Here is a 24,705-nt window from a genome sequence, read left to right as displayed (position 1 = left end):
TTCGCAGAAATAATTTAGTCCTGCCGTTGAATAGAAATTGATCGTGTAAATCATTTTTCAGAGAGTACGGACTCTTCTACGACGAGAATGTAACATCAACCAGACAATTGGACTATATAATCACTATAATTGCTCACGAGCTTGCTCACTCGATGTTTGGAAATTTAGTCACATGCGACTGGTGGGAGTATATATGGTTAAATGAAGGCTTCGCTCAATATATGCAATGGTATCTTGGCGCTTTGGTAAGCCTTCGTTCAACTGAATTGAATCAATTGTTCAATCCTTTCTTTTCGTGAAATATTTACACTCGTTGAAATTCATCGCAGTACGAGCCAAACTACGGTTACGAAGAACTGTTCGTGGTTAACGAGCTACAAGCAGCGATGCAAGACGATGCTTCGTCGACGTCACATCCCATGAATAATCCAGTCAGTACGCCCAACGAAATCAAAAATGCTTTTGACAGCATTGCTTATAAAAAATGTAAGTTTATTTATTTATTTATTTATTTATTTATCTATCTATTTATCTATTATTTATTTGTTTATTTATCTACCTATTTATCTATTTATTTAAATATTTATTTATTTATTTTCTTTATTTATTTATTTAAATATTTATTTATTTATTTTCTTTATTTATTTATTTACTTATTTATTTATTTATTTTCTTTATTTATTTATTTACTTATTTATTTATTTATTTTCTTTATTTATTTACTTACTTATTTATTTATTTAAATATTTATTTTCTTTATTTGTTTACTTACTTATTTATTTATTTAAATATTTATTCATTTACTTGTTTATTTATTTATTTACTTATTTATTTATTTATTATTTACTTATTTATTTATTTACTTGTTTACTTATTTATTTATTCTCGGTCATACCCATTTTTTTACAAAGTACAACGTCGCAACGAAAAGCAAAATACAATTTTAATACACATACTAGGTAGGAGATAAAATGAAAATCAAAGCTTTTAAAAATAAATTTCTTTCATTCCTCTTACGTCAACAGAAATTCACTCCCCGTCACGACCGATCTTTTCAAATAAAAATTCAATTTCACTCGCTTCAGAATTAATTCACATATTATTAATGTTAATCGTCGTTAATTAATTACGATTAACATTGACAGTCATGTCTAATTAATTTATTATTAAATTTTCACAGCGGCTAGTGTCATACGAATGTTACGAAAATCACTGAAATCCGAAACATTCAAAATGGCCGTGACCACGTACTTGGAGAATAACAAATTTGGCACCGCGAAGCCGGACGATCTTTGGCAAGCATTCGCTTACGCGATAAACGAAACGAATGATCTGCAACGGGAGCCGAGGAACGTGTCGTATTTCATGTCCGGTTGGACCAATAAACCAGGATATCCGGTCGTTTCTGCGACGATGTTAGACAACGGTACAATAATATTGAGCCAGGTACATCTAACAATAACTTGCCAAATAAAGAATATGGGAAAATTATAAATTAACAATTTAAATTGTTAATTTTTAATTTTTAATTGTTAAAGGGAAAAGTCAATTTAAATTGTTTGTCAAGGAAAAATCATACAACACTCCATTTTGTCTCATCTTAAATTGTCCAAATGCCTCTACTTTGGAGGCTTTATTGGCGCAATTTATATAAAATAAATTTATATTAAATACATATATATATATATATATATATGATAAAATAAAATAAAAAATTTTATATAATTTAATGAAAATTAAATAGGAGAATTAAAATTAATAATAATAAAATAAAGTGCCAGCAATAGCGGTTAAACTTATATTATAAGTTAATAATTTATAAATTTTATTATATAAAAAATAATTATTATATTAAATTTATTAATTTTAGGTGAAATTTAAATTAATATTAATAATATTAATGTTATATTAAATTAAATTAATATTATATTGTATTAAATTTATTAATTCTAATAATATTAATTCTATTAAATTTATTAATTCTATTAATATTAATTCTATAAAATTTATTAATTCTATTAATATTATATTCTATTAAATTCATTAATTTTAATGTGAAATTTAAATTAATATTAATGATATTAATCTTTACATTAGAATATACAAAAAATTGAATTGTCAATTACATATAATTATAATTACACGTGATTCTTTCTCGTACGTCCAGAAAAGTTTCTCAACGTACGAGGACATCGAGGATTTCTGGATACCCATTACAATGACGACCGCTACAGAACAAAACTTTTCATCGACCGCGGTCAAGCGTTGGTTGCAAGGATATTACGACACGATCTCGATCTCGTCTCAAGAAGAATGGTTCATTCTGAACATCCAACAGAGCGGTTACTATCGAGTGAATTACGACGCGAAATCGTGGGAACGTTTGATCAAAGCTTTGAACTCCAATCACACACTGATAGACGTGACGAATCGAGCTCAGATCGTCGACGATCTGTTGAATCTGGCACGAGCTGGCTGGGTCGACTACACGATCGCGTTAAAGGGGATGACGTATCTGTCGAAGGAGCTGAACCACATACCGTGGAAGGCCTTCTTCAATGGGATGAGCTTCCTTTTGCAACGATATCAAGGACAGAAAGGTGAGGACCTGTTGAAGAAGTATATCCTGCTGTTGGCGGCCAACGTGTACGAGGAGCTCGGCTTCGATGACGTGAAAGAGAAATCCCACTTGGACAAGTTGAACAGGGAATTGATCCTGTCGTGGATATGTAAACTGAACCATTCAGAGTGCGTGGAGACATCCAAAAGGATGTTCGCCGAATGGAGGAATACGAAAAACGTATCGAAATACAGGTAAAGTAGTAATTTTGATATTACCTCGTTGTGAAAATTCGTGTAGAGTAATGGTAAACTTAAGAGAATCCAATTCTATCTTGTCGAGAGGAGGAATTAATTCTACAGCTACAATTCTACAAAAGTAATAATTTTGTAAACTACTAATTTTTCATAATTTCATATAATTTCTTAGGATTCCAGAATTTCATGTAGTTTCTTAGAATTCCAGAATTTCATATAATTTTTTAGAACTCCAGAATTTCATATAATTTCTTAGAATTCCATAATTTCATATAATTTTTTAGAATTTCGTAATTTCATATAATTTCTTAGAATTCCATAATTTTTTCATAATTTCATATAATTTCTTATAGTTCCATAATTTTTTCACAATTTCATATAATTTCTTAGAACTCCATAATGTTTTCATAATTTCATATAATTTCTTAGAGTTCCATAATTTTTTCACAGTTTCATATAATTTCTTAGAGTTCCATAATTTTTTCATAATTTCATATATTTTCTTAGAATTCCATAATTTTTTCACAATTTCATATAATTACCTAGAGTTCCATAATTTTTTCATAATTTCTTAGAATCTCCATAATTTTTTCATAATTTCATATAATTACCTAGAGTTCCATAATTTTTTCATAATTTCATATAATTTCTTAGAATTCCATAATTTTTTCATAATTTCATATAATTTCTTATAGTTCCATAATTTTTTCACAATTTCATATAATTTCTTAGAGTTCCATAATTTTTTCACAATTTCATATAATTTCTTAGAACTCCATAATTTTTTCATAATTTCATATAATTACTTAGAGCTCCATAATTTTTTCACAGTTTCATATAATTTTTTAGAACTCCATAATTTTTTCATAATTTCATATAATTTCTTAGAATTCCATAATTTTTTCACAATTTCATATAATTACCTAGAGTTCCATAATTTTTTCATAATTTCATATAATTTCTTAGAATTCCATAATTTTTTCATAATTTCATATAATTTCTTATAGTTCCATAATTTTTTCACAATTTCATATAATTTCTTAGAACTCCATAATGTTTTCATAATTTCATATAATTAATTAGAGTTCCATAATTTTTTCACAATTTCACATAATTTCATAGAGTTCCATAATTTTTTCACAATTTCATATAATTTCTTAGAATTCCACCAGATGCCAAGGTAGCCATTTATTGCACAGCCATAAGAGATGGAGATCTCAACGACTGGAATTTCCTATGGGAGCAGTATCTGAAGACGAACTTTGCCTCGGAGAAAAAGATCATACTGGATGCTCTAGGTTGCTCTAAGGACGAGAAAATACTACATGAGTATGTTATTATTACAAAAGGACTCATCATCCCCATTTATACACCTTCGGGCTATTTAAATTACTTGTATCATAATTAATTGTTATTTACGTCGATAATTGTGCAAATGAACCAGGCAGTTCATTAATAATTAAATTTACGACATAGTACGGGCAAATCTTATTTGAGATAAAGAAAATGTGAAATCGAGTAAAGAAGATGCGATAGAATTTGTCGAATTTGGTTCGATTCAGCATAGTTATCTGTTTTTCTTTCTTTTCACAGTTACATCGAGAAGGCATTGGTAAGTAATTACACTGCCGACATTCGAAAGCAAGATTTTAACGCCGTACTCGCTTCCATCTACAATTCTGGAGAATACGGAGTGGACACGATGCTAGACTACATAGTGATTAATTACGATAGATTATACAAATAGTAAGTTCGACGATCCGCGTTCAATTAATGTGGAAAATTGATAGATAAAAAATAAATTGCACGTAGAAACATACGCTACTTCTGTTTTCAGTTACGGGAATTGGAACGATGTTGGAGCACTGATTTCTAAATTGGCATCTCGTTTTTCCAAGGAACAACAAATTGCACAGGTAAATTTATTCATTTATCGTTTCCAGAAAGGTGGAAAAAATTTGTTTTCACGACGAGATAGACCGAAATTTCCTCTTTGCAACAATCTTAACCTTAGAATTTATTTATGGTTTTCTTATTATTGAATTTTAAAGATGACAAAATGTTGGGATTTCTCGAGTGTTTTTGTCATTCAACTCTAACATTCAAAATTCAATAAAATGGTGAAAAGAAAGTCGTATGACAAGTTTTAAGTGAGTTAAGATCAGGGGAGATTTCAAACTTCCAAAATCGTGGTGACTGCAGTTATGAAAAAATTTTATCAACGTTTGTCAGGATTAGTTTGAAAGTTTCATAATTTTCGAAAATAAAAGTCATATCCTCGCTTTCCCACGTGTTACATAATTTGAAGAAGAAATCTTTGAAAAAGAGAAACTTAAGATAAGTTAGAGCAGAGACTGTACGCTTTAAAATAAAATCAAGTGAACTGATTTCTTCTTACGATTTGTATAATTTTTTTTTTCTTTTTTTTTTACGAAATTACAACTGTATCATTTTTATTAGTTACGCTGTTCACTATGAAAACTTACAGAATTGATACACTATAATTCCATAAGTGGAATTATCTTGTAATTTTCATTTTAAATTCAAACGATGCCTACTGGCAACTTCAATTATAGAATTATATTGTAAATTACATATTTATTTAATTTTCAAATTTCAGTTGAAGACATTAAGTACCAAAGAAGGTGGAATCACAAATATAGCAGCCAGTATCAATAAAGGTATTGCCTCTGCCCAAGAAAACCTACTCTGGTATCAAAACTATTCCGATACCATTAATTCATGCTTGAATGAGACGATTCGTAATATAGAAGACAAAAATCCAGCTTCTACAGTTGTTGCAAATAACTTGGCTGTAGCATTGATGACAGTATTTTCGTTAATCGTTTACATCATAAATTAGTATAATATCACTGAATGAAAATGAAAGTATCGTACAATTCTGAAATGAATATTAATATTACATATGTACATGCAATTTTGTGAATTATATTTTAAACGTTGTAAAAACATGTAAAAATTCGATATATTTGTAAGAAAAGACACTTGTAAACCAATGTTAAATAAAATCGTATACATTATTTTGTAAGTATAACGAGTAGTAAAAATTATAAAGGTGTAACGAGTACCACAATAATTGGCCAAATGAAATAAGTTGATTTTATATCTACGAAACTAATATTATTTTTCTATTTTCTAACATGAACGTGGAAAGTCAATAATTTGTAACAGTTCCTTTATCGGAACTATTTTCTATTTCTAGCACAAAAAGAATCTGGTTCGAATTTAATTACTAAATATTCATACTTACAATCAATCGAGCAGAACGAAAAATAAAATATTATAAAATAATAATATAAAAATAAATAATAATGTTATAAAATAAAATATTTTTCGAGAAAAACACATTTGAAGTTTTTGTTACCGGTTGTACAAAAATATTCATACTTACAATCAATCGAGCAGTGCAAAAAATAAAATATTATAAAATAATAATATAAAAATAAATAATAATATAAAATAAAATATTTTTTGAGAAAAACACATTTGAAGTTCTTGTTATCCGTTGTACAAAAATATTCATACTTACAATCAATCGACCAGTGTAAAAAATAAAATATTATAAAATAATAATATAAAAATAAATAATAATATTATAAAATAATATTATTAAAATTATTAAAATAATATTAATATTATTAATTAAATAATATTAAAATTATTAAATTAATATTAATATTATTAATATTATTAAAATAATAATATTATAAAATAAAATAATAATATTATAAAATAAAATATTTTTCGAGAAAAACACATTTGAAGTTTTTGTTATTCGTTGTACAAAGATATTTATACTTACGTTGCGAGCAGTACACCGTTTCCTTTAAACATCTGTAACTTTGCAAATTTTACGAATTCAAATAAACCCTTTTACACAGACATTTTCGAAAGAATATACATTGAGAAAATGTAAAAAAAAAAATTGATTTTCATCAGAATACCCCCTTAAATTATCGACAATTTTTCATAGTAATTGACTATATAACGTAACGAAGGATATAAAAATCGATATAACTTTATTATATTCAAACCAAAATACAATGTTTATTATACAATGTTTAAGTCGCAATTTCGTAGCGTGTAATATCCATACGATTAGATTTCGTTCTACGAACAAAGTGGAATTGCGACGAGGAGTTTCTCGATTCGCGATCACGCGTTGGATCCTTCAAAGGATCGTGTCGGCGGTGAAAAGGAACGACATATAAACTGGAAGAGCAAGTTCTTTTTTACTTTCTTTTTAAGTATACATTTTATAAGTATTGTGCGTGTGATAATTGAAAGAAAAAGAGCAAGAAGAAAGGAAACAGACGCGTGTATAAATATCTTGTGCATATACGCGTAATTTCTCACTGCTAGATTTCGTTCTGCTTCTTTACGAGAAAACTGAACGTTTGTCGTTAATTAACGCCGAAAACAGTCAAACAATCCCAGCTGCGGTTTCAAGATTTAAAAAATTTCGAGCGACAAGTGTTGGACATAAACTGAATAAATAACAACAAAGACACGCGACGTTCACGCGTACATAAATTAATTAATTACGAGAAATCGCGAATTAAGTCTTCCTGGTGATGGATCCTAAATTATTGTACTAATTGTGAGATTCTGGCCCTCTGTAAGCGAGAACGTGGGATCACGAGGGTTCAACGGGGGATACTTACACTCGTTTTTCGACAAAAAAGAAACAAACGTCAGTGCTGTATTGCGAAATTGAAGGAAGAGTCGAGTAAAAATGCACAGGATCCTCTCTATCGAATAAATAGGTAAACAGAAAGCAATGAATGTCGACTAAAAATTATTTATCGCGGCGTAAACGTAAATACAGTGACTACGTGAAAATATTTGAACGTTTATTTGAAGAACCTTTATGTATATATATTATGTATATATATTATGTATGTTGCACGATGTACTTTGAAATTTTCGTTGACACCGTTACGATTATGACAATCGGTGAAGGTTATAGAGTACAAGTCGTGGTAATCATTTCTTATGGTAAAAACTTGGTACACAAGCGTTAAATACAGTCTAAACTAAACTAAATATTGAGGTTTATCGGTAATCGTTAATAATCAGCTGTTTAAACAATTAATTTTTAATTTCAAAATTTTTAATTTTTAATTCCAAAATTTTTAAATTTTAATTTCAAAATATTTAATTTTTAACTTTTAATTCCAAAATTTTTAAATTTTAATTTCAAAATATTTAATTTTTAATTTTTAATTCCAAAATTTTCAAATTTTAATTTCAAAATATTTAATTTTTAATTTTTAATTTCAAAATTTTAATATTTGCGAAATATATACTCGCGTTCGGTTATATTTTATAATTCTCGTATATACTTTAGGATCCGTTTCAAACGTTATCGATATAGTCGACGATAGTCGTATCTCACTATGGTGTCCACGAAATATCAAAATGTTTCATACAACATGTATAATATATTTATAAGAATTTCCTACAAATCTCTCCGAATACTTTTCTGAGCAATTGTACGTCATCCTACGGGAGGAAAATACACACATTCCTGAATTCAGCTTACGATGAAAAATAGCCAGATGAAGAGAAAGGAAAATAATTGAAATTATTCGCGAAACAATCGAACGATAACGTTCAAATAATCAATATGCACGAAACATCGACGGAATTCAACCTACTCTAATGTCCTGAAATACTTAAACATTTCCATTAATGATCAATGCGTATTTACAAAAACATGCAAAAACACTTGATACTTGTTTGATAAATCTCGGATACTTATCGCGTTCCGCCATCTACGTTTAATCATAGCGAAAACGCGAGCGTGCGACGTTTCTCGAACTAAAGTCCCGATATTATTTCCACGTACGAGGCTGAGGCGTATTCGTATACCTCAGACAATTTTAATCGGCCCCTTTGAACATCGACAGTTGAATTTATGCAATGCTAATCCGTTTCGTTTTTCGTCGTTACGCGGTGTTCCTTTTCAACCAATCTTGAATCGTAACGCGATTGGCTTCCACCCATCGAATATTCGCCTCTGCTTGCTCTATCGACTGCTGCATCGACCTCGTTGCACTACCGAACTCTCCTATATGCTCGTTGGTGAACTCCAGTAGCTAAACATTGGGGAAAAAATGGATTAGAGTGTATTTGAAGTATTTAAGTTTTTGGTGTGCTTGTTATTGAGAATTAACCCTTCAGAGACGTTTTGAAATTAAAATTTAAAAATTTAAAATTAAAAATTAAAAATTTTGAAATTGAAAATTAAAAACTTTGAAATTAAAAATTAAAATTTAAAAATTTTGGAATTAAAAATTAGAAATTTTGAAATTAAAAATCAAAAATTAAAAATTTTGAAATTAAAAATTAAAAATTTTGAAATTAAAATTTAAAACTTTTAAAATTGAAAAATAAAAATTTTAAAACTGAAAATTAAAAATTTTGAAATTGAAAATTTAAAATTTTGAAATTAAAATTTAAAAATTTTGAAATTAAAAATTAAATATTTTGAAATTAAAAATTAAATATTTTGAAATTAAAATTTAAAAATTTTTAAATTGAAAATTAAAATTTTAGAATTATGTGTAAACTCAATGGTGACGTTATTTATTATTAATAAATCTCATTATACCCTAAATGGATTTTGTATATTTTAAAATTGTTTAGAATTTCACTAAAGGAATCGAATCTAAAAAGAATTTGTTTCCTGTGTTATATGTTATGATATACACCACTTATGTAGATATTTATATGGATATTTTATAGGTATTTTTGTATAGTATACATACAACACTCAAATTTTTCATAAATGTATAAAATCCGATTTATTACTATATATTTTAAACATATGAAAATTATCAAAAAATCTGTATCATTAACATTGACTATTATTCTCGAAGGGTTAATTGTTATATTATTTATCAATATGTATTATAATATTATTATTTTGTTTTACTATATTATATTTCGTTTTATAATAAAGACTTACATCTTTAAGGTCATATTTGGTGTTAATACCTCTGGTGGCTGATTTCACGATATTGTTCATAATCAGTAACGACGTGCCGAAGCTAGAACAAAGAATTTCATTATAACTGACATATATAAAGTAACGTTTGATACAAAAGAAAGTTTAAGAGAACGTGCCACACTTTTAAAAAAATTGCATTTAAGAAAAAGTAACAAACAAACGTAAAATATACTTCAAAATAGTAATGGCATAATAGTACTTAATAGAATTTCTATTTATCATTGCACGTGTGTTTAATCTCTTATAATATAAGATACTAATCTGAATTATGGTTTTCAATTCTACTGCTATGGATTAGAGTTCAAATTCGAATTTTAATTTGAATTCCTTAACTCGAAGATTAATAATCATACACAATTTAAATTCAATGTCTCGTGTACGTCTGACACAACACTGTTTAAAAACTACTTGTTCATTTAAAAAACATTTAAAAAGAAAATGGTAAAGCAAAGTTTAAGAAGTAAAAAAAAAAAAAAAAACAAAAGAAAATTCACGATACAGTAAAGAGGAGGCTCACTATTTTCGAAGACGATCCCATTTATTCCTGAGGAAATTGAACGCCAGTGGTTGTCCAATAGGGTTGCTGGCAATGGAATTTAGAACACGACCGGCGTCTTGCTTCCTGATCCCCGAGTTCTCCGTGATCATCCAATCTAAATAACGACTGAGAAGCCACGTTTCTCTGGTACAGCCGAGAGCATGCAAAAGCAAATCCTTCTCAGAACCGACGTTCGTCTCCAAATACCTCTGCCAAGCGAAGTCCCATTCGATTTGTCCACCGAATCGAATAGCCGTGCAGTAGACGACCATCTTCAGATTTGGGGAGATCCTGAAATTATTCGAACGTCACTGTTATCGACGAAAAGTTATTGATTCCACGTATTGTACGATCAATTTCTGCCGTTTCTTAATATTCGTAGGAATTTATTTTTTGAAAAGTATGAAATAAAATATAAAAGTAATATTTGTAAATATTTGTAATATTTTAAAAATAATTTTGTGTATAAAAGAGTATAAATGAGTCGATAACATAGAATATAAGTAAAGACTCGTTCTACCTATTAAAAATTCCAACGAATAATTTACCTTGTTAAGTACTACGTATATTTTTATGTTTCGTCTTTGTGTTTCAAAATTTTGCATAAACATGTCAAAATTGTAACTTTTCTTGTGAATAATATTACAGAATTACATACAAATTTATATATAATAATAAATATATTATAATATATATAATATAAAATAATATAATATAATGTATAATATAATATATTATAATAAATTATTTTATATTATATATATTATAAATTGTAATTTTTCTTGTGAATAAAATCACAGAATTACATAAAGATATGTATAAATATATATATATATATAATAATAATAATAATAAATATATTATAATATATAATATAAAATAATATAACATAATGTATAATATAATATATTATAATATATTATTTTATATATTATAATACAAAATTGTAATTTTTCTTGTAAATAGAATCACAGAATTTCATAAAGATATATATAAATATATAAATATATAATAATAATAATAAATATATTATAATATATGTGTAATATAAAATAACATAATATAATATAATATATTACAATATATATAATATAAAAATATATATAAATATAAAATATACAAATAACATAAAAATATGTAGAGATATAAATCATAGAATAACGCAAAATTTTTGGAAAATGGAAAAAATGGATTCTTACGGATTGTTTTTGTCGGGACTAGGTGTGTTACGCCAATTGTAAAATTGTCTGACCGCATTCTGCACGCAATCTTCGTGGCCGAAGTTACAAGCCCATGTTAGCACATCGATGCGAGTGAATACCGTCAGCTGAGGATCTCGGGGGCTATCTTTGAAACCGACTTGCTTGTACACATTGTCGAGTAATTTCAAAACGTATACCTAAAACGATGCAACATCAAAATATACATTCCCTCTAGAGTAAAGAAAAGCGAGAAACATTGGATTTAATTATTGATTAACTATTGTTCAAAAATTTAAACTCTCACAACGTGAACCCTTTGGATGATCGTTAAAATAATCAGATGACAAATTGAATGCTTATCGATTTTTATGAAAATTCATACTTTTGAGAATGCGATTAAAAAGATAGTAACTTGGGTAGAAAATTGTTACTACACTTTGAATATTTCATATATTCTCCCATGTTATATTCAAGTAAAATTTTATTGTACAATTGAATAAAAGTTTAAATTATTTATTGCAATATATAATATGATATTTTGAATCTCTAATAAATAAATAAATTATTTTAAACTTTAAATAAATTATTAATAAATTAATTATTTTATCTTAAATTATTATAAAATTATAATAAAAATTATAATTTAATTTATATTAATAATTATAAAATTATAATTATTATTAAATTATTATAAAATAATCAGATGACAAATTGAATTCTTATCGATTTTTATGGAAATTCATACTTTTGAGAATGCGATTAAAAAGATAGTAACTTGGATAGAAAATTGTCGCTACACTTTGAATATTTCATATATTCTCCCATATTATATTCAAGTAAAATTTTATTGTACACTTGAATAAAAATTGAAAGTATTTATTGAAATATATAATATGATATTTTGAATCTCTAATAAATAAATAAATTATTTTAAGCTTTAAATAAATTATTAATAAATTAATTATTTTATAAATCAATTACTTGTTAATTATTTCATCTTAAATTATTCATGCAGGATAGCTAAAATACTGACAAATCCTTGTGCTTACTCGAAATTTGTCGTAGCTCGGCATTTTGATCAGCATGCTGTCCAAATAATGCATGGCAGTGAAGGCAGCCTTCCAAGGCAGGTATTCAGTCTCGTGAGCTAAATACGACGTGACATCCAACGCAATGGCGTAATCCAGTCTTCCAGCTCTTGCCAAATTAAGCGCATCATCAATTAACTGGGCACGATTGATCGTCGAAATATTTCTAAACGACTCCTTGTTCAATTGCTTGATTATCAACTGCCAATTCTTCCTGTCGTAGTTCACTCTATAGTATCCTAAAATGAAAACGCTCGATGTGAACGCTTGATGGGGATTGTCATTGTTCGAATAGTAAAGAATCCAAGTGAAAAATATGAAGAGATACTTTGTATGAATCGTGATCAAAGAAATCGAATCTAGAAATTATTTTGATTATAAAGATAATTGGATGAAGAGCGATATTCAGATTGTAAATATTCAGATATTTAGATATTTAGATTATTCCACATAATTTTGTATATGCTGAGTATTATACTTATGTAATATATATATATTTTATAATATTTATAATATTATAATATATATAACATATATACAGTATATATATATATTTATATTATATAATATATTTTATATATTTTTACTCTAATTTTTCATAAATATTATATAAAAATCTACAGTCTATAAAAATCTACCATTTAATGTTTGATATTATGGTACAACAAGAATTACTTTAATACACTGATTTACTGATGATCACTTCAAAAAATTACTTCAAGACATGGATCTTACCAGTTTCTTGAATATTGAAGATCACCCACTCCGAGGGGACCCAGTTCAGATTCGACAGCGTGATCGATTTTTCTGCTTTCATCCATTGAGACGGTTGAGTTGCATTGAAATCTAATTGACTTTCAGTCGTGTATGTGACTGGTACCCACCACAGTGGTTCGACACTCGATGTGGTTACTGTGGTGCCATTGCGAAGCATGAAACGTTCCTAAAATGAACAAAACTGAAATTAAAATATGAGAAACGCCATTTGTGGAAAATACACCAATTAAAATATTAAAATTAAAATTAAAATTAAAATTAAAATTAAAATATTAAAATTAAAATAAAAATATTAAAATTAAAATTAAAATTAAAATTAAAATTAAAATTAAAATTAAAATTAAAATTAAAATTAAAATTAAAATTAAAATTAAAATATTAAAATTAAAATTAAAATTAAAATTAAAATATTAAAATTAAAATTAAAATATTAAAATTAAAATTAAAATATTAAAATTAAAATTAAAATACATTAAATTACATTAAATTAAATTAAAATTAAATTGAGATATTGAAATATTGGAAAGCAAACCTGCGTCAGCGTCACTGAGCCAGTGTTATAATCTCGGATAACTGTGATCACTGGAAAACCAGTCTGGAGGGTCCAGGTATCCATAATTTGTTTTACTGTTATCTTTGGATCGAGAACTTTATCATTGTGCGCTTGTTTTGTCAAGGCATCCCACAAATCATTTTGCTCGGCGCTCTTATACGCTCTGTCATAAAAAAAAAATTATAAGTAATAATTGTACTTTGAGTGATAATAATAAATCTTCTTACAGATACAGCCACGTTCGTTTAAGATTCAAATTAAATTACCATTTTCGTATTTTACTCACTTTCCATTCAAATAATTCGTTAGACCTTGTTTGAACACTTCGTTGGTAAGGAAATGATCCATCATTCTTATTATGGAAGCAGCTATTCAAATATGAACATTCATATCAGTATGTATATACATGTTAATGAACTATGCATGATGAATTATTTATTCACCTTTTTCGTAAGAAATCCGGTCGAAAATTTCACTTATCTCGTCGGGATGTTCGACCTCGATCGATATTTGGTGCGACGATTCTAACGCGTCCAAACCGAAAACATTGTGCAAATCGTGTACAACGAATTGCTCCAAAACTTTCCACGTTGGCTCCACCTAGATAATAGAAGATTTTTCTTAGAAGATCTTATATTATTTATATCGTTACATTATATTATAATTAGCAATTATTATTTTTATATAATTAAGTTTATTACTTTATACTGTAGATAATAATTATAACATAATATTATATATTTTATATCACTTTATATAATAATTATAATACATATTACTTTATACTTTATAGTATGTTAATTTATATAATAATTATAATATAATATATATTATATTATTTTATATAATATGATAATTATGATATATATTACTTTATACTTTAAAGTATGTTACTTTATATAATAATTATAATATAATATATATATATATATTATTTTATATAATATAATAATTATAATATATATTATTTTACACTTTAAAGTATTTTATTTTATGTAATAATTACAATATAATAATTACTGAAAGATAAAGCCCATAACACTTATAAAGAATTTTAATAACTAAGTTATTCGACGAATTCAATTTTAATTTCTAGTCTAATCTCAATACTGTCGAAATTTTCTAAATCCCAGAATAAAATAAAATTCGAGCAATACTGCGTCTAGTGAATGGATGAAGTGAGAGGAAATATTTCAATTAAGTCTAATATTGTTTTATTTAAACAATCGAAATCAAACAAAAAACAACACAAATTTCTTGACAAGTTTCTGACATTTGCAATTTTGTCAGCTTTCGTTCGAAATAATTTTGCATTGTATTTCCGTTCAGAGTTACCAACTTACTGCGTTCACACCGATGTATTCCATGTAACTGGCGAAGCCTTCGTTCAACCATAGATCCGACCACCAACTCGGAGTCACCAAGTTACCAAACCATTGATGAGCAAGTTCGTGAGATATCACCGTGGCCACTCGTTGCTGATTACTGCTGGTCGAGACGCCTTCTTGGTAAAGCATGGCAGTTTCTCTGAAAATTCAATCACATCATCTGCCGAATATCGTAGAAATTTCTCATAATAGTTGTTAAAGGGGGGAGGGGGGGAAGGAAAAAATGGAAATACAGTGAACAAAAATTTCGAGATGCTGAAAAGTATCATAGAAATAATCTAGAGATGTTAATAAAATGAGTGAAACAATTAGTTTGTTTATTAGAGGTTCACGGACAATATTAGAATTTTTAAAGATAACAATATTGACAATATTTAAAGATGACAATATTTAAAAAAATTTAATAAAATATTTAAATATTTTTATAAATATTAAGATATATAGTTAATAAAATATTCAATTAAAATATTTAAAGACGAATATATATAACATATAATAATATATATAATATATATTTTTAGAAATATTAAAATATTTAGTTAATAATATATTCAATTAAAATATTTAAAAACGAATATATTCTTATTAAAATCAAATTTTTCGACCTTTGGTAATTTTAATGACCACTCAAAAGGGTTAAACAATAGCTTTTAACATATTTACTCGATATATCGTAATGTGTTATCCTCTTTGAACGTGTAAAACTAATTATTTAAATCATTTCGGATTATTTGCACGACATTCTAGTAAAAACTAAACGCTCAAAGGGGTCAAATTTCCTGAAAGCACGCGACTTAATGACAAATACAGTCGTAAATCGATCGAACTCACCTGCATGTGATTAAGCCCCAGTTTTCCATAGCACCTGCTGAAAAATCAGGCAGAGCAACAGTATCCATCTTGGGCAAGGGGAACTTAATCTTGAAATAGTCCTCGTAATACTCGAGTATCCTCGGCCCGATGTCCAGAGTGTAGCGTGCTTGCTCGATAGCGTCGCTCCTCGCCCAAACTCTGAAGTGTCCAAATTCGGACTTCAACATTTCGAAGTCCGAGACGATGAAGGCGACCAGGTAAGTGGACATCGGCACCGAGCGTTCGTAATGGTCCCACACGTATGTCGGTAAACCTGGCCTGGTTACAGCATTAATAAAAATTTGTCAAACGATCGAAGAATTTGTCAAAATTATGGGAGAAGTGAAAAATAAAAAGGCTGCTTCGAAATGAAAATAAAAACCTCGAGATTCGATAAAATTTGTAGTTAGAAGAAGTTTTACGAAAGTCTCACAAAATCAGTATTATAATTAAAATTAAGAAATGTTGAATTTCATGAGAATTAACCTAAAAACATTAAATTACAATAAGATCATAATATGATAATAAAAAATAAAATATTATATAGCGAAATTAATTATACGTGCATTAATTATAAATTGTTAAATAAATGTTTGTTTATTTCTTGAAATTCTTGGTTATTATTATATTTTTATGATATTTTATATATACGTATAATATTTTGTATTTATATATATATTTTTATAATATTCTATATTCGTATATATATTTTTATAATATTTTATATTTATATATATATTTTTATAATATACTATATTTATAATATATATTTTTATAATATTTTATATTTATATATATATTTTTATAATATACTATATTTATAATATATATTTTTATAATATTTTATATTTATATATATATTTTTATAATATACTATATTTATAATATATATTTTTATAATATTTTACATTTATATATATATTTTTATAATATTCTATATTTATAACATATAATATTGTAAAAATATATATATATAAATATAGAATATTATAATATTTTATACATATATATATATATTTTCATATATATTATATTTTATATTTTATATTTTATAATTATAATATTTTATACTTATATATATATTTTCATATATATATTATATTTTATATTTTATAATTATAATATTTTATACTTATATATATTTTCATAGATATATTATATTTTATATTTTATAATTACAATATTTTATATATATTTTCATACATATTATATTCTTGATTAACCTTGGTTTAATAGTTTGAAATATTATATAATTATCATTTTGTAATTAATATCCAAAATTATGGAAATTTTCTAATCGAAATCTCTCTCTAGATAAGAATAGATGATCTCGTACACTGTGTTTGATATACGAGAATAAAATTTAGAAAACGTATATAAATAATTTTAAGATTTTATTATAATTTTCAGATCCAAATGTTGATTGACCAAAATAGAGTTCCTGTTACATTCTGCAATTATTTTGTTATTTCCTTCTTCCTCGATCGCGAAGGAATGTTTACAGTAGAATTATGGGATCTAATGAAGAAGATTACAGAACAATTAACTTGGACGACACGTCTCGCGCAAACAATTTGATTACATAGGACTGGTTCTAGAAATTACCTCTGCGTTCAATTCGCGTAAATAATAAGAGTGTCACATCCGTCTCAAGTTATATTGCCAGTTAGGCACGTGCCTCGTGAATTTTATGGCGAAGACGTCGCGTAATTCAAAGTTACAAAGAAATTTCAATTTTTCAGGATTATTGAATTTCGAAATCTAAATGGTAAATATTTAAACAAGTATCGTAAATATTTAGAAACGCAGGTGGTGTTTCGTTATCGTTAAACTGTGAATTTTCATAGAGGCAAGCAAAGAAATAATATACTCTGCTGCATTGAACAATTTCCTGAGCTTTGAAATGATTATTGTAAATACACACGACTGTCTATTTAAATTTTATTTGTCTCAATTCTTTTTGACAAGCAAGAAATTTAATTTCCTTAAATTTTTAAAATACTGAATATATTTAAATTTTTGAAATATATGTAAATATATTAAATTAAATGTAATTTAATAATAATATTAAATGTAATTTGAATATATTAAATTAAAATACAGACAAATTTTTAAAATACATAATTTCTTAAGATGCAAAAATTTTTCAGTAAAAGTGAAAAGGAATTTGGTACCTTTGAAAAATTGAAAATCAAATTTATCTAATTTCTAAAAAGTTTCTCCAATGTTGTTCTTGAAACTTTTTTAAAAACGCTTTTAAAAACACTGAAAGTTCCTTTGCCTATTAAAAAAAAAGAAAAGAACAGAAAAGAAAGACGTAAAAATGCAGGAGTCTCAGCGAGATTTCTCGCAAAATATTCACAAAAATCCACAAAAGTCTAATTGCGAGAAAGTGCAAGTAATTCACGAGATTCACAGCGCAGATGAGTTAAAGAAAAAAATGATTGCAGACTTGTCGAACATTTTACCAAACCGAGGAAATATCCAATGGTTTCCAAATGATCGATGCCAATCAACGTATCGCGTGTCTTGCGAAATCGTTTCCTCCGTGGACACGTACGAGTGGTTTAGTCACTTACACAGGCATAGGCTCTCCTATTCGACGCATGTTCGAGATGGATGTCATGTTCTTCGGGCGGGCGATGCTGATCTTAAACGTGGCTTTCAGCGCTGGCTCGTCGAAACACGGGAAAGCGCGTCGCGCATCTGTCGGCTGGAATTGTGACGCGGCGATCCATCTGTAACACAAGGTACAGGAAACGTTGACAATAAAATGATAAATGGCGACAGGCCTCGGTATGGAATAGTTTCATCGGCAAGGAAATTAAAATTGAAAAGAAGAGTTTCGACAAGTGTAAATGTTAGAATAATTCGAAAGGCACACTGTAGTAATTCTAGAGTAATTAGTAGACTGCGAATATTTTATGTACTTGTGGAAAATTGCAAAGTGCAAACTAATAAAATATATAAAATACATACATATAAATAGGTAAAAATATATATTATATATTTATTATAAAATATATTATATATTTTAAATATATAAAAATATAAATATATTTTATATAAATATATAAATATATAAAAATATATAAATATATAAATATATAAAAATATATAAAAATATAAATATATTTTATATTATATTATATGTATAATTATTACACATATAATTATATATGTAATTATTATGTATTATATATTATATTATACATATATTTTTTATATTATATATATAAAATATACAAAAATATATAAAATATCCAAGTGGAGTATAAAAAGAAGCAAATATCTATTTGAGCTCCATTTCTTTAGTTATGCACGTAAAAATTTAAAAATCTACAATCTTTATTAATATTTATATCTCCTTTATTAATATCTATTATTGTTCTTATTATTAAAAAATGGAACCTAGATAGAAAATTACTTTATTCTACTAATTATTCAATATTAATCATCTACTAATAAGTTAATGTTTTAAAAATTATTATACTTTAAATATTCATGTTATTTGCATATTATGCGCATTTTTGTGCATCCAAATTTTTCCTAAATACAAAAGATTCCAGTTCAATTGTCGTAATTATTGATTATATTTGTCAATCGTTCATAAATTCCAAGATAAATCCACAAAAATCGACACGAAGAGTACAAGGAGAGAGAATAAATTTCTCTGTAAATGCCTCAACAATGCAAAAATGATTGCGTCTTAAGCACGAGTTTGAAATAATGACGAACTAAATACTTAAGCAAAAAAGTCTTGACCTCTAATTTAATTCTTTAGGAATCCAACATCTACTCAATAGCAATTAACGTGTCATAACCTCATCCTTGAAACCAAAGGCCGGACGTGTACAAGCACGGCCATAATGGCTCTACCACTATTAACAGACTGGATTTTCCGTAATTCAGATCGATTAATACACTATCGTATAGTCTACCGAATTAACAAGCTAAAACACAAAGAACGTACAGTGGCAGAAAAATTATATTTTAAATCCAAACGTTTTGTAATTGAAATTTGAAAAGTTGACGAAAAGCAGAATCTCATTAAATCGTATCAAAATCATTTACTAATCGATAAATTGTGCGAGTATAAAGAAACGAAGTGTATATTTCCACTGAATATTTCTGAAATTCTATTTGAATAGAAAAATTTCGATATAATATTTACATATATAATATTTATTTATATAATTTTGATATATATATCTTCAAAATATGTAAAATATTAAAAATTTATATATATTAAATTTATAAATATTTAAAATATTATATATACCTTTAATATATTTAAAATATTAAAAATTTAGATGCATTAAATTTATAAACATTTAAAATATCAAAAATTTATATATATTAAATTTATAAACATTTAAAATATCAAAAACTTGTATATATTAAATTTATAAACATTTAAAATATTAAAAATTTATATACACTAAATTTATAAACATTTAAAATGTTAAATATTTATGTACATTAAATTTGTAAACATTTAAAATGTTAAAAATTGATATACACTAAATTTATAAACATTTAAAAGTATTAAATTTATATTCATGAAATTTATAAATATTTAAAAGTATTAAATTTATAAATATTTAAAATTTATTTGAAACGAAGAATCTCGAAGGAACCATTTAAATTATGATTTTAATTTCTCTTTCAAGTATCTTCTTTAAGTATATTTCTGACGTTTTCAAATTTTACTATCGTAATGACGATTGTCGTGCCTGGTCACAGCCATCAATGAAATTCCAACGTTTCGAATACATAGTAGAACTCCAAGTGTTCAAATAGTGTTGCAAGCTACTATGCATTATCTCGCGAGATAAGACACATATCATTTTATGTCTCTCTCTCTCTCTCTCTCTCTCTCTTTCTCTCTCTCTCCGTTAGTTTGAGTTTGAAGGCATGCAACTGAGAATGAACCAAGTGCGACCGTGTTTATAGCTCCTAGTGCTCCGCGGCTGCATTCATCGTTGGGTAACGCTATCAGCTGGAAGAATCGCCGGAGAACTCCTTCAGCATTCAGCTTTCAACGATTTGGCGACAGATGAAATTGCTCAGAGAAAATGATAATGTCGTGTTGTGTAAATTCACCGGACGGATCTTCACCTTTTTGTTTTTTTGTTTTTTTCTCGCCACCGCGAAGAGACATCGTCGACAAGGGAGAGAGAAAAAAAGTTTCGTCAAACTGTTGAAAAGCTGAGATCTCAATGCTGGGGGAAACTCGCGAGATAAACGAACGAAACGCAATCGCGGTGAAAATTCAGCTTCCCATCTCATTTCCTCCTATCCGTTTTTTTTTCTCTCTTCTCTCTCGCGATACTTTCTTCCCTCGTAACATTGATACGAAAGTTTTCGTCTTCGACGAATGATAAGCGCGCTCGTTCGTCGACAGTTTGATTTACGCAAGATGGGAAGGTTTGAACTGAATTTGAAACTTCGACCAAATGTGAAATTCGCGTTCGACGATCATAATGGGACAATGTTCTTTTCTTTGAAGAACGATCGAAAACTTAACCTGACAGTTCGCAGTATTCGCAGGAACAGAGTATTCGAATAATTCAGCATTCAAATTCAAATGTGTAAAATTTGTTCTGTGACGTTAATTTTGTCGTTTTCTTGAAAGAAAATTGAATTATTTAAATTAACTATTTTAAAAGGTTAGCTTCAATTGTAATTAAAACTAATAGAAATTTAATTATTAATTTATAAATTAATTAAATTTAATTGCTTAATTATTTAATTATAAATTTAATTTATTTATAAATTAATTAAATTAACTATTTATCTCCAAATAGAATTCCACTAGAATGTTTTAAGGATTTCTGAATCATTGTCTATAAAATTAAATACATGTTACTAAAGGAAGCTCAAGTATACAGTTGCGTCGTTCAACATGAATCGATAGATAACAAATTGCCAACTGCTCGGACTGCAACTGTTAAATCGTGTATTCCGTATTTCGCAAAATTTATTACATATACTGTAATTATTAAGAAGAAACTTGTTAAACACGTTTCTTTCTATATATCGGAACATAAAGTATCTCATTGGTTGAAATTTACAATTTCATTACGAAAGTTCAGATCATACAAAATATACCTATTTGTAATTTCTGCAAATATTTGACTACCACAATAAAAAGGTAGCATTATTTTTCACTCAATTTTCTTCCTGCGTCTCGCGTAATTTCACGAATATTCACGATAATATCATAAATCGGGAGAAGAAAAAAAAAAAAGAAAAGAAAAGAAAAGAAACAGAATCACACAAACGACATTTACATATTAATGTTTCCAAATAATCTGTGTAACCAAAAAAAAAAAAAAAAGAAAAAAAAACAGAGACGATGCTCCGAGTGCAAGTTTTTTAGACTGTCACAGTTCGATTACGAGGTTTCCGATGTAACTGACGTCTCAACGAACCGCTCCAAATAGATCAGCCGGCTGGCAACTACAGAGATATTGCTTGATAAAGCAGTTTAAATTTACTGCGTACGAATAGCTGTCACCTACAGAATGGAATTAAATTGCCGAGGCGTTTACCTCGTCTGACTGCCAACGGTGTACGAGCTTCTGTAGAAGCCTTGCAAGTTGTCGTTCAAATGGCCAACAAACTTTAGATGCACCATGTATTGCCTGCCGCTCTTCAACGTGTCTGACGTTCTAATCACGTAAAACTGCCGTTCGGTGTCGTTCCTCTGCTCCGTGATTTTGATTATCCTATCCGCCTTTACGCTCGCGTTCGAGTACTCCCTGATGTTCGTGAAACTTTCGTCGATGTGCATGTCCGCCGCGTGCAACGTCACGTTCCTCGCGTCCTCCGTAACGTTCACCAGAATCCTCACCTGGAAAACGTAGAGGAAAATCATTTCAACTCTTTGCCACGGTACTGATTTTCTTTGGGATTAACATACAGTCGAAAAGGCTCCTTACTCTATCGACCAATTCGATATCTCGTTGTTGAGTGAAATAGAATTGGAATAGACTAATAAAACTGTTTGAGTGTTTAATTAGTTAATTGACTCTGACACTGATCCTCAAATTTTGTTCAAATCTCGATTTTGCACTCAGTACGAAAAAGGGATCATAGAATATTTTTGATTCTTGGCGAGAAAATAAAAGATAGTCGAGGTTATTATTAAAATAGTATAGTTTAAAATTTACTTTTATTTTTACTTTTAATAAAAATTTTTATCTTTAAAACTATTTATTTTTATATATATATATTCCATATTTTTATATATATATATATTTTACATTTTATATTTTTATGTATGTATATTATATTTTATATTTATATATATATATGTATATATATTTTATATTTTTATATATATATATTTTATATTTTATAATTTTATATATATATATTTTATATTTTATATTTTTATGTATATAATTTATATTTTATATTTTTACATATATATATATTTTATATTTTATATTTTTATGTATATATTTTATACTGTATATTTTATATTTTATATTTTATATTTTTATATATATATTTTATATTTTATATTTTATATTTTTACATATATATTTTATATTTTATATTTTATACTGTATATTTTATATTTTATATTTTATATTTTATATTTTATATTTTATATTTTTGTATATATATTTTATATATATATATATATATATATATATAGATATTTTATATTTTTATATATATATTTTTTTACATTTTATATTTAAATGGAATTTTTACGACATGAAAGTTAAAAAAGAAAGTTTAACGTGAAACTTGAACTCTGAAGACTCTCGTGTATATTGATAAGAATTTTTTTTCTATATTTCACTTGAACTTGAAATACTTTTTTGATTTTTGAGAAATGTAAGTCAAATCGAAGAAAATGTTATATACGTACAATTACAAATTATGATGATTAATAATTATACATTAATATTAATGATAATAATTAATAATAATATACAATAATTATTATTATTTATAATATTATTAATATTAAATAATAATAATTATTATATATTAATATCAATAATTATAAAAAATATATTAAAATTTCAATAACCCAAATACAAAGTACATTGATAAAAATTTCCTGTGTCGAGTGTTGGAATACTTTCGTCAGCCACAAGAAATCACATTTACGTGTATGTACACGCAAATAATTATCTTCCAGCATTTTCGAAATTTTCCAACTACGCTCGATGAGACAGAAAAATGATTAAGAACGTTTTTCTATCTAAGTTAAATTCCGTTTCTTAAACTGACTTTGCATCTCTTTTTATTATTATACGCTACAATATCTTTAAAACATTTCTTCTCTTCGTTGCTTGTCCTTGTCGCTTCGTTATTTCCGGCATCGAGTGAAAAAAACGATCGCGCTGAACAAGGAAAACGACGACGATCGCCAACTTTCTAGCTACGCTGGCTACTTTCACCCCCTCTGTGACAACTTATCATCGG

The 24,705-nt window shown here is 26.9% G+C and overlaps 2 protein-coding genes across 4 annotated transcripts in view; one reads left to right on the top strand and one right to left on the bottom strand.

The window, feature by feature from the left end:
* LOC122530162 (putative aminopeptidase-2) overlaps positions 1-5,866 on the top strand; it is a 38,853-nt gene extending 32,987 nt beyond the window's left edge. The window contains exons 25-32 of the mRNA XM_043656874.1: positions 62-245; positions 330-486; positions 1,181-1,446; positions 2,168-2,814; positions 3,979-4,146; positions 4,411-4,563; positions 4,655-4,733; positions 5,438-5,866. Coding sequence (XP_043512809.1) covers positions 62-245; positions 330-486; positions 1,181-1,446; positions 2,168-2,814; positions 3,979-4,146; positions 4,411-4,563; positions 4,655-4,733; positions 5,438-5,680 — 1,897 coding nt within the window. The 3' untranslated portion in view covers positions 5,681-5,866. The remainder of the gene's footprint in view (positions 1-61; positions 246-329; positions 487-1,180; positions 1,447-2,167; positions 2,815-3,978; positions 4,147-4,410; positions 4,564-4,654; positions 4,734-5,437) is intronic.
* A 2,853-nt stretch (positions 5,867-8,719) lies between these two features.
* The window catches only part of LOC122530164 (aminopeptidase N), a 64,697-nt gene continuing 48,711 nt past the window's right edge, over positions 8,720-24,705 (bottom strand). For all 3 annotated transcript variants that reach the window (XM_043656877.1, XM_043656879.1, XM_043656878.1), the window contains exons 3-15: positions 22,809-23,110; positions 18,831-18,989; positions 16,231-16,530; positions 15,355-15,538; positions 14,455-14,611; positions 14,298-14,379; positions 13,991-14,174; positions 13,417-13,624; positions 12,643-12,920; positions 11,591-11,790; positions 10,371-10,682; positions 9,812-9,893; positions 8,720-8,939 (exon numbers count right to left, since the gene is read on the bottom strand). In XM_043656877.1, the coding sequence (XP_043512812.1) occupies positions 8,790-8,939; positions 9,812-9,893; positions 10,371-10,682; positions 11,591-11,790; positions 12,643-12,920; positions 13,417-13,624; positions 13,991-14,174; positions 14,298-14,379; positions 14,455-14,611; positions 15,355-15,538; positions 16,231-16,530; positions 18,831-18,989; positions 22,809-23,110 (2,598 nt within the window). In that variant the 3' untranslated portion in view covers positions 8,720-8,789. The remainder of the gene's footprint in view (positions 8,940-9,811; positions 9,894-10,370; positions 10,683-11,590; positions 11,791-12,642; positions 12,921-13,416; positions 13,625-13,990; positions 14,175-14,297; positions 14,380-14,454; positions 14,612-15,354; positions 15,539-16,230; positions 16,531-18,830; positions 18,990-22,808; positions 23,111-24,705) is intronic.

Source organism: Frieseomelitta varia, unplaced genomic scaffold (genome assembly GCF_011392965.1).
Source record: "Frieseomelitta varia isolate USP_RPSP 00005682 unplaced genomic scaffold, Fvar_1.2 scaffold_331, whole genome shotgun sequence".
Classification (NCBI taxonomy): Eukaryota; Metazoa; Arthropoda; class Insecta; order Hymenoptera; family Apidae; genus Frieseomelitta; species Frieseomelitta varia.
The sequence above is the reverse complement of the archived record's forward strand: the minus strand, read 5'-3'. Positions and strand labels throughout refer to the sequence as shown.